Source organism: Curcuma longa, unplaced genomic scaffold (assembly GCF_044706935.1).
Source record: "Curcuma longa cultivar G26 ecotype Majalengka, Jawa Barat unplaced genomic scaffold, ITB_CL_G26_1.1 contig_27055, whole genome shotgun sequence".
Lineage (NCBI taxonomy): Eukaryota > Viridiplantae > Streptophyta > Magnoliopsida > Zingiberales > Zingiberaceae > Curcuma > Curcuma longa.
The window spans coordinates 1-14,671 of NW_027433309.1; the positions used below are offsets into that span (position 1 = coordinate 1).

The 14,671-nt window shown below is 38.3% G+C and overlaps 1 protein-coding gene across 1 annotated transcript; it reads left to right on the forward strand.

Annotated features, from left to right (window-relative positions):
* Positions 1 to 9,263: 9,263 nt before the first annotated feature.
* Positions 9,264 to 14,234, forward strand: LOC141818973 (1-deoxy-D-xylulose 5-phosphate reductoisomerase, chloroplastic-like). Its single transcript, XM_074706364.1, has 12 exons — positions 9,264 to 9,481; positions 10,052 to 10,236; positions 10,595 to 10,681; positions 10,762 to 10,887; positions 10,963 to 11,025; positions 11,867 to 12,016; positions 12,157 to 12,224; positions 12,495 to 12,606; positions 12,694 to 12,798; positions 12,949 to 13,070; positions 13,615 to 13,761; positions 13,874 to 14,234. The coding sequence occupies exons 1-12, from the start codon at positions 9,397 to 9,399 to the stop codon at positions 14,040 to 14,042; spliced, it is 1,419 nt and encodes a 472-aa protein (XP_074562465.1). The 5' UTR covers positions 9,264 to 9,396; the 3' UTR covers positions 14,043 to 14,234.
* Positions 14,235 to 14,671: the final 437 nt, after the last annotated feature.

Sequence of the window (14,671 nt, forward strand, 5' to 3'; positions counted from 1 at the left end):
AGAAATAGTGTTGTAAACTAAATACGCAGATAATTAAAATTACTTTTTAAGCACTTAGACTTAATACTATCAATAATATTTAAACTTAAATTAAACATTTAGTTTGGGTTTGATTATTAATATTGCGACCAGCCAAAGCAAGAAGTAGGAGGTCACGGCTGACCAACCTATCGAGCGAGCATGCTACATAAAGCTTAATTAAATCATTATAACTTACAAGATGTATTTTTATCATGTATATTTGTGTTAAATTTATAATGCAACAAATAATAGTTAATATTAACTTTTTAAAATTTACTCTATTTTTTGGAAAAAAAGGTAACTGTAGCGGGGACTAATATTGTGGTGTATGTCTAATTTTGGAGAAAAAATAAATTCTAATAAAATATTCTTAATTAAACCATCATAACCTTTTCATAATATTACTATTCAGAATCTGATATTTATACAACTCCTATCAGTGATTGCAGGAGCAACATAAAATTAATTGCAAAATACACATGTTTTCTAACAATATTAACTACTGTCTTTTGTATTACTAAACATGATTATGTCTGAGGCTAGTTTGTAGGGAATCCTATGCAATAAATGATAAATCGCAGCGGAAAAAGGATCCCTTGAGCGATCCATGCGAAAGAAAAACAAACAAGTTTATATCTATAAAATCCTATATCTAATAGGGTATACCTTTGGAGCGTACCCTTCGCTTATCTTGCTCGTCCAAAGTTTGTCGAATCTCTTGCACGTTTAAGTGTCCATGCCTCTATGCGTATCCACATTAACACTCACTTTTGGAGAAAATTTGGGTTGTGCCAACAACCCCTTTGAGACTCTCGGCCAAGAAGAAGAAGGAGAGAAGAAGATGAAAATCCCCCATGACTTTTGGGGAGAAAAACTTTTTTTTATACCCAAGCCATAAATACCAAAGGTTTTTAGGCTTTTGATATTCCCTCATCAATGCATGAAAACCTCCATGTATGATAACCTCATCTTCTTCAATGCATGATTAATTCACATTAATCATGCATGATGAATTAAACTTCATTCATTAACTTGATTTAATTTGAGTCTAACTCAAACCTTAGCCATCCAATGAGCATAATTGTTCTTTTAGTCAAACTAAAATGAACTCATCTCTAAATAGAGTGTTATTTGTGTGTGACCCAATAGATTCTCGTAACGTTGGCAGTGCCTCTAAAATTTATTTTAGAAACATAAGCAATGAGTGACATCTAGCAATGCATCATTACTACCTAAGTGACAAAAATGTTAAGATCCGACATAACCTTCGTGACTATGATAATGTATGACTGTGCCCTTCTATCCTCAATATCTAGATTGATCAATGAGGTATAGACCGTGTCATTTTCTTATCAATCTTTATGTTTCTTGATCCCCAAGTAGACTCACTCAAGCAAATGAGCTCAATATCTCATATTGATTCATTTGAGCATGATCATACATTTCATGGTCCTACTCTATCAAGAGGCCACAAGATATCACTCCCGTTATATCAGAGGGATAAATCTCATCTACATCACTCACATCCCTCCGCATAATTTGTTACACACCCAATGATCGCCTTTATAGTCCACCCTATTACGGGTGGCGTTTGACGACACAAAATACATAACTCCTTATGTAGGGAACCGTGGTGACTTCAGGTCTAAGGACTATTCATACCAATAGTCACATGAGAAAGTTTATAACACTCATATAACGATCCATGAAACTTTCTCATGGTGGATCAATTCAGTATACATTCTCTAATGTATACACATGTGTCAACTCGATGTCTCATATCTATGACTTATAAGATCAAGTCATCCAGTTGACCTACATGTTAGTCTTAATGTATTAATATCGTCTCTGAATATTAATGCTTGACTAAGAATGATTAAGAGTAGTGTTCTCTACATCATCTCACTATCGATTTAAATAATCGATATGATGTAGATTAAAACTAGCTACCCAAGGACATTATTATACTTAGTTATTTGACACAAACATAAAGTAAGTATATAATAACCAAAAATTATGTCTTTATTAATAATATAATATGATATAAAAGTCCTTAATCAATCATCACATAATTGGCTCAAGGGCTTCTACTAACATAGTTGCCATCAATAAATCATCAACACATAATTGTTTTCTAGTAATATTACACCTTCATCGACATTAAAATATTTTTATACATTTCAACTAATGTAATCAATGAATTTCCTTAAAAAGCTCAATCTAGTTTGCAAATCTAAAATTAATAAAAGCATAACTCGAGTGCAATAATACTAAAGATGCAATTTTACAATAATATTTACCAATGTATGGATCTGAGTGTCAAAACTTCTGAAATCTGCTTCTGCTTCTTCAATTAACCTAAATATAAAACCAAAGTGAAAACATCAAATACAAATTCAACTATGAAAGCAACTATGAAAACACAACTCAAGTCAAGGCCGATGAACTCGGTCGGGCTATGGCCGTGCTCGCTCGAGTCAGTCGGACCAAGGTAGTGGCCGACAAGCTTAGTCGTACCGAGCCCATAGTCGGCGAGCTCGACCAGACTTTTTACCAATGGTCATGTGAGCCCCTGGCCGCAATAGCAACCGTGCTCGTGGCCACAGCAGCGGCAGCGACTAGTGGCCATGGTAGTGGTAGCGGCAGGGACCGAGTCGAGCCTGTGGCCGAGGAAGCAGTAGTGATCGCGCGCAACAGCGGTAGCGATTGTAGCATACCTGTGCCAAGCCCCTAGGTGTGCCAGTGTCGAGCCCCTGATCGTGTCCAAACCATGGTTGTCGAGCTCAAGCAACCCGGGGCCGATGTCGATGGGCTGGGCCAAGCCAGCCCCAACAACCTAGACAGGAAACACAACCTTAACAAATACTTATCGGTCGGCGACTATGGGAGCATCGCCGACGACCATGGGAGCGTCGCCGATGACTATGGGAGCGTCGCCAGCGACTGTGGGAGTGTCGAAGAAGGCTGGAGTTGGAGAGATCGGAGAGATCGAGAAATCACCAGAGTTGACGATGCTAATCGAGTGAGGAAATCACTAGAGAGCAAGCCGCCGACGCTGATCAAGTGAGAAACGCCGGAGTCGGAGAGATCGAGAAATTGCGAGAGAGTAGAAACGTGAAGCAGAAGGGGAAAACTTCGGTCAGAAAATACTAAATTCATGATAAAAATTTAATTTCGTTGCTAATTTAGCAACAAAATTAATTATCCGTCGCTATATTAGCCACAGAACTAATAATATTCCGATTTTTCATCGCTAATTTAGCGACGGAGTAAAATATCCGTCGCTAAATTAGAGACAAAATTAAATTTCTGTCGCTAATATAGTGACGGAATTAAATTTCTGTCGTTAATTTAGCGACGGATAATTAACTCCATCACTAAAATAACCCTTGGTGATAGAATTAATTTTTTGTCACTAATTTAGCGACAAAAATTTAATTTCATCGCTAAATTAGCGATGGAAAATTAAGTCTGTTGCTAATTCTGTCGCTATTAAGAGTCTTTCTTGTGGTGGGAGGAGCTTGGCTGAGTTGGTTCTTTTGTGTGTCTACTTCCAATTGCCCCTAATGCAGGATTAAGACCTATCAGTCTGGCCCCTTTGGAATGTGACATCTGGTTGATAACTAGACAAAACTAGTGGTACGGACCAATCATTGTCACTGCCAATGCGAAGGTCCGCTTGGGTGGTCGGCTGATGGGTAGTGCTCTGCTCGTGCTATCATCCACGTAACCTGTCTAGAGTTGGCATGGCAGTCGATGTGGATCCTTTTCCTCCGCGGCTTTATAAGCCCTTGTGAAGGTAGTTAGGTAGGTGAAGGTATGCTTTTTTTGAACACTCACAAAAAGCCACTTCTTTCTGTCTTTCTCTTTCGAGCTCCTTATGCTCTTCTCGGTTCCTTCACTGATATGATTGTTCAGCAATGAATACGCTTGTTGATCCACAAGCTTCGCTCTCCGAAGGATCTCTTGTGATCACAACCCTAGAGAAGGAAGGAAATGAGGAGCCCGAGTGGGTGAAAAGAGACATCATCAAATTGGCAGCGTTTGTGGGAAGAGATATAAAAAATCACATTAAGAAACATTCAAGAAGTCCTGATGGTGAACACCAAGAGAACGACAATGCAACAGTGGCTCGAGGAGTCGACATAACAACGTCAAATCCCTCTACCATTCATCATCGAAACAATTAGGGGCCCAGTTCTGTCAGAGGAGTTCTCACGAATAGTAACCACATTGTTGAGTTGGTCCAACAAGAGTTGTGAGGAAAACTTTACACTTGACTCCCTTGGAGTACTAAACTCCTCTCCCTGGTTCAGATGCAATGGTCATTCTTATGGAAATCACGGGCTCCCCTCCTTGATCCAGATGCAAAGGTCATTCTTATTCATGATCGTAGGATCAGGATCCTCTCCCAAATCTAGATGCTAAGGTCATTCTTATTCTTGATCGTGAGATCGAGCTCCTCTCCTTAGTCCAGATGCAAAGGTCATTCTCATGGAGGTCGCAGGATCGAGCTTCTCCCCTTAATCCAAATGCAAAGTTCATTCTTATTCCTGGCTACATTGAGCTCTTCTTCCTAATCCAGATGTAAAGTGTATTCTTTTATTCCTGGATGCGGTATTGAGCTCCTCTCCCTGGTCTAGATGTAAATGACATTCTTATTCTTGGTCGCGGGATCAAGCTCCTCACCTCGATCTATATGCAAAGGTCATTCTTATTCCTAACCGCGAGATCGAGCTCCTCTCCCTAGTCTAGATACAAAGTCATTCTTATTCCTTACCGCGGGATCAAGTTCCTCTCCCCGATCCAAATGCAAAGGTCATTTTTATTTTTAGCCACGGGATTGAGCTCCTCTCCCCGATCTAGGTGAAGTGGATATGCCGGTATTTCTGATCAATTCTTAAAAGTTTGAATCTTCTCATTGTTGTCCTCACAACCAAATGGTTAAGTCCCTCTTCCCAGTGGGGTAGGATAGAATTAAATTTCTCACTTGACATTCTTGGAGATTCTTAGCCTTCTTATTATGATTTACACTTGGGGTCAGCGCAAGAAGACATTCTTGAGATATCTGCAGTATGATGCTTGGTTATGGGCATGATTGGATTTCTCATATATTCCTAAAATACTCCTTAGATAGCTCGCACGGTCGAATTAAGCTGCACATAGCAGATTGAAAACATGTCCCTTTCCTCATTTTAAAACTTATTGGACTTTATTCGACTTTACTCTTCACTTCGACTTGGAGGGGGGCTATGTGATGCTGCCCGAATAAATCCGGTCAGGCCACCAACATATTAGGACCTGGGACACTTGACTGGAGCCCCTTCCCGACCATGGGATCCCAGTTAGCCTTTGGTTGAGCGACCACATCAGGGGCCAGCTGTGGAGGAGCTTGGCTGAGCTGGCTCTCTTGTGTGTCTTCCAACTGCCCCTGATGTAGGACCAAGCCCTATCAGTCTACCCCCTTTGGAAAGTGACATCAAGTTGATAACTAAACAAAATTGACGGTACAAACTAATGGTTGTCGCTGCCAGGGTGAAGGTCCACTTGTGTGGCCGGTTGGTGCTCCGCTCGTTCGGTTGTCCACGTAACCCATATAGGACTGGCATGGCGGTCGACGTGGATCCTTTTGCTCCGTGACTTTATAAGACTTTGCGAAGGTAGGTGAATGTATAATTTTTCTTAACACTCGCAAAAGCCATTTCTTTTCGTCTTTTTTTTTCAAGCTCCTTACGCTCTTCTCGATCCCTTTACTGACTTAATTGTCAGAGGGCCATGCTGACAATGCCTTGATTGATGCTTGTTGATCTACAAGTTTTGCTTCTCGGAGGATGTCCTGGGACATCAACCCTAGAGAAGGAAGGAAATGAGGAGCCCGAACAGGTGAAAAGAGACACCATCACATGGGATGAGAAAGGATTGAGATTAGCATGGATGAACCATCTCAATGGAGAACAACCTGTAGGATCGAAGAGAGCGCTAGAGGGGGGTGAATAGCGTTATCTTGTAGCATTTTCTCGATTTTCATAAAATCGTCGATTACGTTCGTTCGTTCGTGAATTAGATTAAACAGAGATAAAGTTACAGCGAAAATAATAAATATGAAAAACACAAACATGCACAAAGAGGCATAAGTATTTTACTTGGTTCACAGCCACAGACTACTACTACAAGGCCCATGATCTTTGATCGTTTACGTTTGGGCAATCCACTAATAAACTCCTTCCTTACGGAAAGGAGTTGTAACGATACAAATAACAGATACGATAAAAACACTTATCGTACTTTTAAATTAATGCACAAAGTAAATCGTTACCAAGAGCCGAAATAGGAGATGAAGACTTGCGGTGCAGAACTCCGGTGTTACGATGACTTCCAAAGTGATCCTTCGTGCGCAGACAGCAGTTGGGTTGCTTTGAATTGAACTCAATTGATGTGCTGAGGGCTTCCCTCGAAGGTCTTTTATAAGGCTTTCCAGGTGCCTGGAACTCCTTTCCAGGCGCCTCCACATTGTCCGCCGATCAGTTATAGGCGCAATTGACCCGACACTTCCATGCGTCTGTATTCTCTTTCTGGGAGCTTGTGTGCTGATGTGGAGGTTCCAAATGAACTTTGACTGCCGTTGCGTTTATCTGAATCCAAACGCTTGGAACCAATCCGGGGGCCTGGAAGCTGAGGTGTCCCGACCACTGGAACAATACCACCTCACTATTTTGCTGGCCTGGTTCGCTGACGTCCGATCGCCTGGATCGATAATCCGGGTGCCTGGATCGATAATCCGGGTGCCTGGACCGCCAGTAGCCTGGATTCTGGATAAGATCGTCTGGAATCAAAGTTTCCGCCCCTCCAATCCTGCATTACAAGTTAGTGCAAAAACTAAGGTAGCAGAAAAGGAGTAACAGTTTTCGAACTATTAAGTGACCTTAACTTCGAATTTTAATTTCAGTGAAATCCTGGATTAGATCGATGCCTACTGTTCCATTTCGAGAACGCGTCCTTACCCACTCCACTCGGGAGAATTTACCTGATTGGACTTTCCGCTTAGCCTTGATCCTCGACTCCCAGGATTTGCTGCTAGGTCTACTGGTCCACCTGACCGCTTAGACTTCCACTACGCATCTGGTTCACCTAACCTGTCTGGATTTCTGCCATGCATCTGGTCCTCCTGACATGCCTAGACTTGCACCTAGTGCACTTGATCCTACTAAGATTTCTACCTGATCCTCTAAACCAGGACTTGCCTTTGCCTAGTCTCAACTAGGACTTACTTTGCCTAGCCTCAACTAAGACTTTCCTGTGCTCCCTTCACACTTAAATAAACATATCAGTACACACCACACACTTAAGTTAAACCTTGCGTCATCATCAAAACCAAGGTTCGATCATCTGGTACTTCCTACACCAACACAACCTTATTTACATTGAAACCTATAACTTAGATGAGAATATATACTTGAAGAAACTAAATCATTACTCGTGTTCTTTCTTGTTGGCAATGGTCAAATACTGTTGTTGGAGATTGTCGGTGTTGATCTAATAGTTTAAGTTTGGTCAGTTAGCTCGACGATGAGTCAATGGCTCAAACTAGTGAAGCTTTGTATGGCACATGGATCTTGTCCCTTTTATATTCTTGATACACCATTTTGGTTATCAATTAAGACACCATTTCAGGTTATAAACGTACTTTTTTTAGTATTGTTTTCACTTATTAAATCTTGTTAATTGTCGAGTTATTTCTTTGGATATCGAAACAACCCTTCACGTAAGCATATCTCTATAGATAAGAGTTTTAAGGATGGGATGAAGACGATCCCTTCTCTCCTTAAGACGATATCATCTTATTTAGTGTTTACGATTTATTGACAATCATCTTTCAAAAATACAATGATCTATGATTCAAAATAGGACCACTCTAAATTTCAAATCTTACAAACTTTTAAAGCTTTCAAATTCTTTAGATAGAAGAGGAAGTGAGAAAACATCAAAAGAAAATTTCATAACTATAATTTGAGTTAGTTGAATTTAAAAAATTGAAGTATTTTTACAAGGACGAAAAGTTTCTTCTGAAAGATGAAAAGTCACTTTTACCTGATAAAAAGATATGTCTCTTTAAAATATCATTAACTTAATTAAATTAATATGTATGTTTATCAATTAATCCATTAATTAATTTCTGGAGAATTTTGAAAATTAATTCGATTCAATTTTCAACTAATGGTTTCACTCAAATTGACATTCGTGTATACTATAGTCAGCACTCATGTGTTCGCATCAATAAATCTAACTTGTATGGGAGTCAATACTTTTCCAATTATTGGAGCATCCATTTATTACTTGATATTTTAAATATTATTTTACTGATTATGAAAAGGCCGTCCATATTCCAAGAAATACAAATGAGAAACAACAACAAAGTCCTCTAGTGTAAACAAGAGAAACAACTTGTCAATGCTTATTATGTTTGAAATCATGGTACAACAGAGCTTCTTCATCACGATGTCTAACATAAAAATGAGCATGCATATCTGAGTGTGTTGCTTCAACATGCCAAACCAGACAAATAATCTTACTATGCTTATGCTTACTGTGCTTAGAATCATGTCCACGTAAAATGAGTACAGAATATTGAACAATCTTGGGAAATAATTAATTATCTAATAACATTGAAATTTTGTTTGTGAAAAAAAGGGGGGACATAAAGAAAAATCGCATTGCATGAATCACAAGAAGAATGTGTCACATTCCACTATAAGAATAACGTGTCTTGCAATGGATGTTCCCAATTCAATTGTTGTTGACTGTTACTTTCATGGTGCGTGATTCATGAGAATAACAATAATTGTATTTTTTTAAGCAGAAATTCTTCTCATGAACTAATTTTGTCAAAAAATAGTATAATTTTACCGTCTATTATTTTTTTAAGCAAGAAGATTATACACGATACACTAATTATTCCCACCATTTCAGTGGATATGGTTGTTAAAGCTTCCCACTAGCGTTGTTACTGATGAACCGACACAATGATTATAGCAGAGATCTATTCGCTGATATGGTGTCAGTCCGACTGTATCACTGTTACAATACAACGCACACATATCACGTTATATGTTGTTGTATATGACACAAAGAACGGACATAGAAAAAAAGTGTGTAGCGGTAACAATGTTATAGAACAATGTAGCAGTCGATGAGACGCCAGACAATTGTGTCCGTATCCACCGAACTCCAGTGGCCGAACACTGTCACCGCTGTCGCAGCGGTATAAGATTTGGAGTATCCACCTCGCTCCAACCCTCGCATTTGGAGATTCCCTCTTCGTCTTATCCTTCCTCCAATCTCCTTTAGTTTGCAGAGTTGGAAGGTAGGGTTGCGAAGATGACACTCAGACTGCCGCTTTCGGGAGAAATTGGAGGCGTTTCGTTCTTGGAGTCCAGCCGAGGTGCCTTTACCCAGCGCAAAGGTGCGACCTTTCTTTTTCGCTTCCTTGTTTGTGGAAGTTTGTATCTGAAGATACGAACTGTGTGTAGTTGGATTTGGTACCCCTGACTGATTCCCTTTCCGCGTCGTTGATTGGAGACGTTTTTTTTTTTTTTTATGAAGTTCCAGCCTTCTGGAGATACGGCATTTATATTGCATGCTATTGCTACGGTTGAGATTAGGTTATCTCCCTATGGATTGTTGTTGCATAAATGAACTATCTCGCTCGAAGAAAGATTGGTTCTTTTTTAATTTTTCTCATGTTAGGTATTTTCTGCGATTTTAATTGTCTTATTGTAGTTTCGTTCCAGTTCCTTTCTGCAGTTGGAACTTGCAAAAGTGATACATCCTTTTCTTAACCCTACTTTATCCTTTTCAAATAGTTTTATGAAAAAATAAACACTCTTTAAAAGGGGTATAATTCCCAAAGTTATCGCAGAATAAGCTTCGTGTATTCTTTAAACGATTTACGAATGGAGGTTTGTTACTTGCGTTCGAACAAATAGTGTGTGATTTGTTTTTTTTTTTTTTTTGGCAATTCCTTTCTTCTCAGTGTGCCTTCCTTTGAGACAAAAGCAAAAGGGAGCAGCAATTCAATTCTGGAGAACATGTTGCTCGATGCAGCAGGGACCTCCACCGGCATGGCCAGGCCGAGCTATTGCAGAACCGGGACGCAAGTCTTGGGATGGACCAAAGCCTATTTCTATTGTTGGATCCACTGGGTCAATTGGAACTCAGGTATAAAGCTGAAGACATGACACAAATTTCCTCTTATCGTATATCCTGTAATATTTAATCATACTATTGGTGTATTGGTGAAATATTTACCTGAGGAACCTCGTGAATTTTTTTTACTTTCCCTATTCTAGACGTTCTGCTAGAAACTACAAGTTGTCAATCTAACTTGTAGGATTATGTCTTACCCAAAAGTGGTTCTTGTTGAGTCTACCTGATCACTTAGCTCAGCTGGACTATTAACACACAGATCACTGTTGTCAAGCTTCCTTAAGTACCCGAGCTCAAAACCTGCACCGTTGTTTTGAATCATAAGATTAGACTTTGATGACTGATTCTTCCTTGTGATTCTATGTTACAGACGTTGGATATAGTTGCTGAAAATCCAGACAAGTTTAGGGTTGTTGCTCTTGCAGCTGGTTCTAATGTGACACTCCTTGCTGATCAGGTAGCACTCTTTACCCTGTGGTGTTATGTTAATTTCATTGTATTTTCTAAAGTTAAATCCCCTTTTTTCACTTTGACCAGATTAAGACATTCAAACCTCAATTGGTATCTGTGAGAAATGAGTCACTAGTTGCTGAACTTAAAATGGCCTTGGAGGATGTTGAACACAAACCTGAAATCATTCCTGGAGAGGAAGGCATAGTAGAGGTCGTTTTCTCTTTGCATACATAGATCATGAATTGTTTGAATTGTTCTTAACATTGTTCCAATATGAGTTCTTAGGTTGCTCGCCATCCCGATGCTGTCACAGTAGTTACAGGAATAGTAGGATGTGCAGGACTAAAGGTACCAATTGACACTGTTATTTTGCAATTTATTTTACCTTGATGCATACTTTGTAATAGCATGTCTTGATCTATTATGATGCTCACTTAAAAGATCAAAAATTGACATGGAGAGTAAATAAATTAGGCAATGATCCTTTTTAGTTGTAATTCATGCCGCTCTAAGTGTAGATGGTTGCGATAGAATAATATTTGTTGTAGCAAACTATTTCTTTTTATAATTTACCTTATGGTCGATCAACTATATAGCAAACTAATATAGTTTTTCCTTTTGAAAACTCATTGAGTACCATTTCATAATTTAGAAGATATAAGCACCACAACTGGCTGAGATGCTGACTTTGACCTTTGTGTAGCTATGTTCATTTGACTATGTATTAGGTTGCAAATAGTTTTTCAGATTTAATCATACAAGAAATGCAGAGAATATATGTTGGATATTCAATTGATGAGCATGTACTTGCTTTGAATACTCACGTATGCAATCAACTACTTAAAACAATATTCAGCATATCAACATATTTATCATCAGGGAGTGCTTTTTCAATGGCACTTGTGATGCCTGTAACGGCTGAAATTTAAGATCACTAGTTCTTTAAGTGTTTTACATTCAGGAAAAGAAGAATATATTGTTTGATAGTTTTGAAGTATTCTAGCTCATTTCTCTACAATCCCCACTGTTTTTGGGTATTTGAAATTTTGAATGATGGTTTCATATATTTGGATTAGAATTATTTTTTAAAAAAAGATGCATATACTGATGCAAAGTGCATCATAACCAGTTAGTTCTTCTCTCTACTTTCAACTAAATGTTTCAAATTAATCCTTTTTTATATGATCAGCCTACAGTTGCTGCTATTGAGGCTGGGAAAGACATAGCCTTGGCAAATAAAGAAACTCTTATTGCTGGAGGTCCTTTTGTGCTACCTCTTGCGCACAAACACAATGTGAAAATTCTTCCTGCTGATTCAGAACATTCTGCCATATTCCAGGTACTCATTTATTGACATAATCACAGTTGATCCAGTCAGCAGCTGGTGATTGCATCACCTTTTGCCCCAAAAATCTGATTTTCTTTTTAGACTGGATTTAGTTATCCAGAATGATGACTTTAGGAATATTTTTTTTCCAGTGTATTCAAGGCTTGCCAGAGGATGCACTTCGTCGCATAATTTTGACTGCATCAGGAGGGGCCTTCAGGTATAAGAACTGCATAAGTACCTTCATTTCAATTTTTATGCAAGACCCAAAGCACTAACAATTATCTGGTTAGGACATACAATTAAACAGTCACTGTTTGACATAAGAGTGGTGCCCCATGGGTTGATGGATTTAGTCCTGTAATGACTGTACCATCAACCTATTGTCTCTGTTTATCATTTGCACATATCATTTATGCAATTATCCATTTCCTCCTTCGGTTTAGTATCTATTTATTTATTTGACCGTCTACTATGGCCTTTGTCATAGGGATTTGCCTGTTGAAAAATTAAAAGATGTGAAGGTTGCTGATGCTTTGAAGCATCCTAACTGGAATATGGGCAAAAAGATCACTGTGGATTCTGCTACCTTGTTCAACAAGGTAAGCATTTTCATTCACTTCCCTAGTCTGGACTATATTCTTTATCCTAAATTTTCAGATTCAACTTGAATATTCTTTGCTGTTCAGGGACTAGAAGTTATAGAAGCACACTATTTGTTTGGAGCTGATTATGACAATATAGAGATTGTGATTCATCCACAATCTATAATACACTCTATGGTTGAAACACAGGTAAAAAGTTTATCCTGTGCATAAAATAACTGTCCATGTTCGACGACTTCTACTTTTCTTATATTTTCAATCTGGACTTCACATGTTGAATATTCCAACATAAAGAATGTTAAATCCGAAGTACTGAACTGATTTGTGTTTATCTTGCAGGACTCATCTATATTGGCTCAATTAGGCTGGCCTGATATGCGCCTACCAATTCTTTACACACTATCATGGCCTGACAGAATATATTGCTCGGAGACTACATGGCCTCGGCTTGATCTTTGCAAGTATGTGATTCTAATTTCATTTATTAAGTCATTAATGATACACATGCATGGTTTTCTTTCTTTTTTAATCTTACCTGCATAATGTCTAATTACACTCAGTTACTGACATTAACAGTATATAAAAGATTAAAACTATATATTGTCAAAATTATATCGTGACATTGTCAAATACATGCAAACTCTTATGTACGAAACTAGAATTGAAACTCATGGTGCTGTGACTACTGAACTATAGTTCCTATATTTAACGACAGCGTAGTTTCCAAGAAGACAAATGCCATTTTTGGATCTGCTATGGATTTGTTAAGGACAATGTGTGATGCACTATATAATCATGCCGTAAATCAAATAGAAAGCTCGTGTGTAAATTCCCATATATTGGCAAATTTGCAATTATACTTCAATTGATTAGTGATGCACTATATAATCATGTCGTGAATCAAATAGGAAACTCATGTGTAAATTCCTGTACATTGGCGAATTCACAATTATACTTCAAATGATTACCATCTTTCGTAATCTTAATGTAGTTTTAATGATGCAGGCAAGGCGCTTTGACCTTTAAAGCACCAGATAATGTGAAGTACCCATCCATGGATCTAGCCTATGCAGCTGGCCGAGCTGGCGGCACAATGACAGGAGTCCTTAGCGCTGCTAATGAGAAGGCTGTGGAGATGTTCATTAGCGAAAAGTACTTATTTTCTTTCCATTCCTTTCAAGTTCAATCCTTGAAAAGTGTTGTCGAACAACCTTGTCACATCTGTTTCTTTAGAACGCCAAAATGCTGATGATGAATTTTGCAGAATCAACTATCTGGACATATTCAAGGTGGTGGAACTTACATGTGATGCTCATAGAAGTGAACTCATCACCAAGCCTTCGCTGGAGGAGATCGTGCATTACGATTTGTGGGCTCGCGACTACGCTGCTAATTTACAGCTCTCATCTGGCCGGAGTCCTGTTGCTGCTTGAGACATATTTTCTTCATGTAGAGTGATTGGTCCTGTGGTTAAAAATTTGGTTTCAAGGCTCAATGGACCACTCGTTGTATTGTGATTATAATGTTATACTCTTGTATTGCTCAATCTGATGGTCTCGTATCATTTTCAGGAAGAAATATATCGGAACAGAGTGTTTATTATTATTAAGATTTTTATTTTGCAATTTTTATTTTGAAATATATCGTATTCCATTTTTCATATTTTTTTTCCAATATTAAATGCAGACTAAAAAGTATTTGTTAAGTTTCTCAATGTTTTTTGTACTTATTTAGTGTTTTATTAATTTACATCTCCGTTGTCAACGTTTGTGAAGTTCCTTCGTTTCTTTAGCATCCACTACAAGTTCTTGGCGAAGACCTCTTCAACTTCTTCTGCAACAGAAGAAGTTGAAGAGGTCTTCGCCAAGAACTTGTCAAAGTATGGGAAAAGATAAGTTAATCCGTCGTCATCTGAGGAATAATTATTGTAGGAATATATACATCTAGAAATTGAGAATAGATCAACATGAGTTTACTTATCTTTAGCTTTAGTTTATACAAGAGATAAAAAATAACAAATCATCAAGTGAAGTTTACTTAACTTAATAATTGTAATTTTTTA

Coding starts and splice junctions, on each gene's coding strand:
- LOC141818973 (XM_074706364.1), top strand. CDS start 9,397: ATGACACTCAGACTGCCGCTTTCGGGAGAAATTGGAGGCGTTTCGTTC. Junction 12,017..12,156: donor AACATTCTGCCATATTCCAG/GTACTCATTTAT, acceptor TTTTTTTTCCAG/TGTATTCAAGGCTTGCCAGA. Junction 12,607..12,693: donor CTGCTACCTTGTTCAACAAG/GTAAGCATTTTC, acceptor TTTGCTGTTCAG/GGACTAGAAGTTATAGAAGC.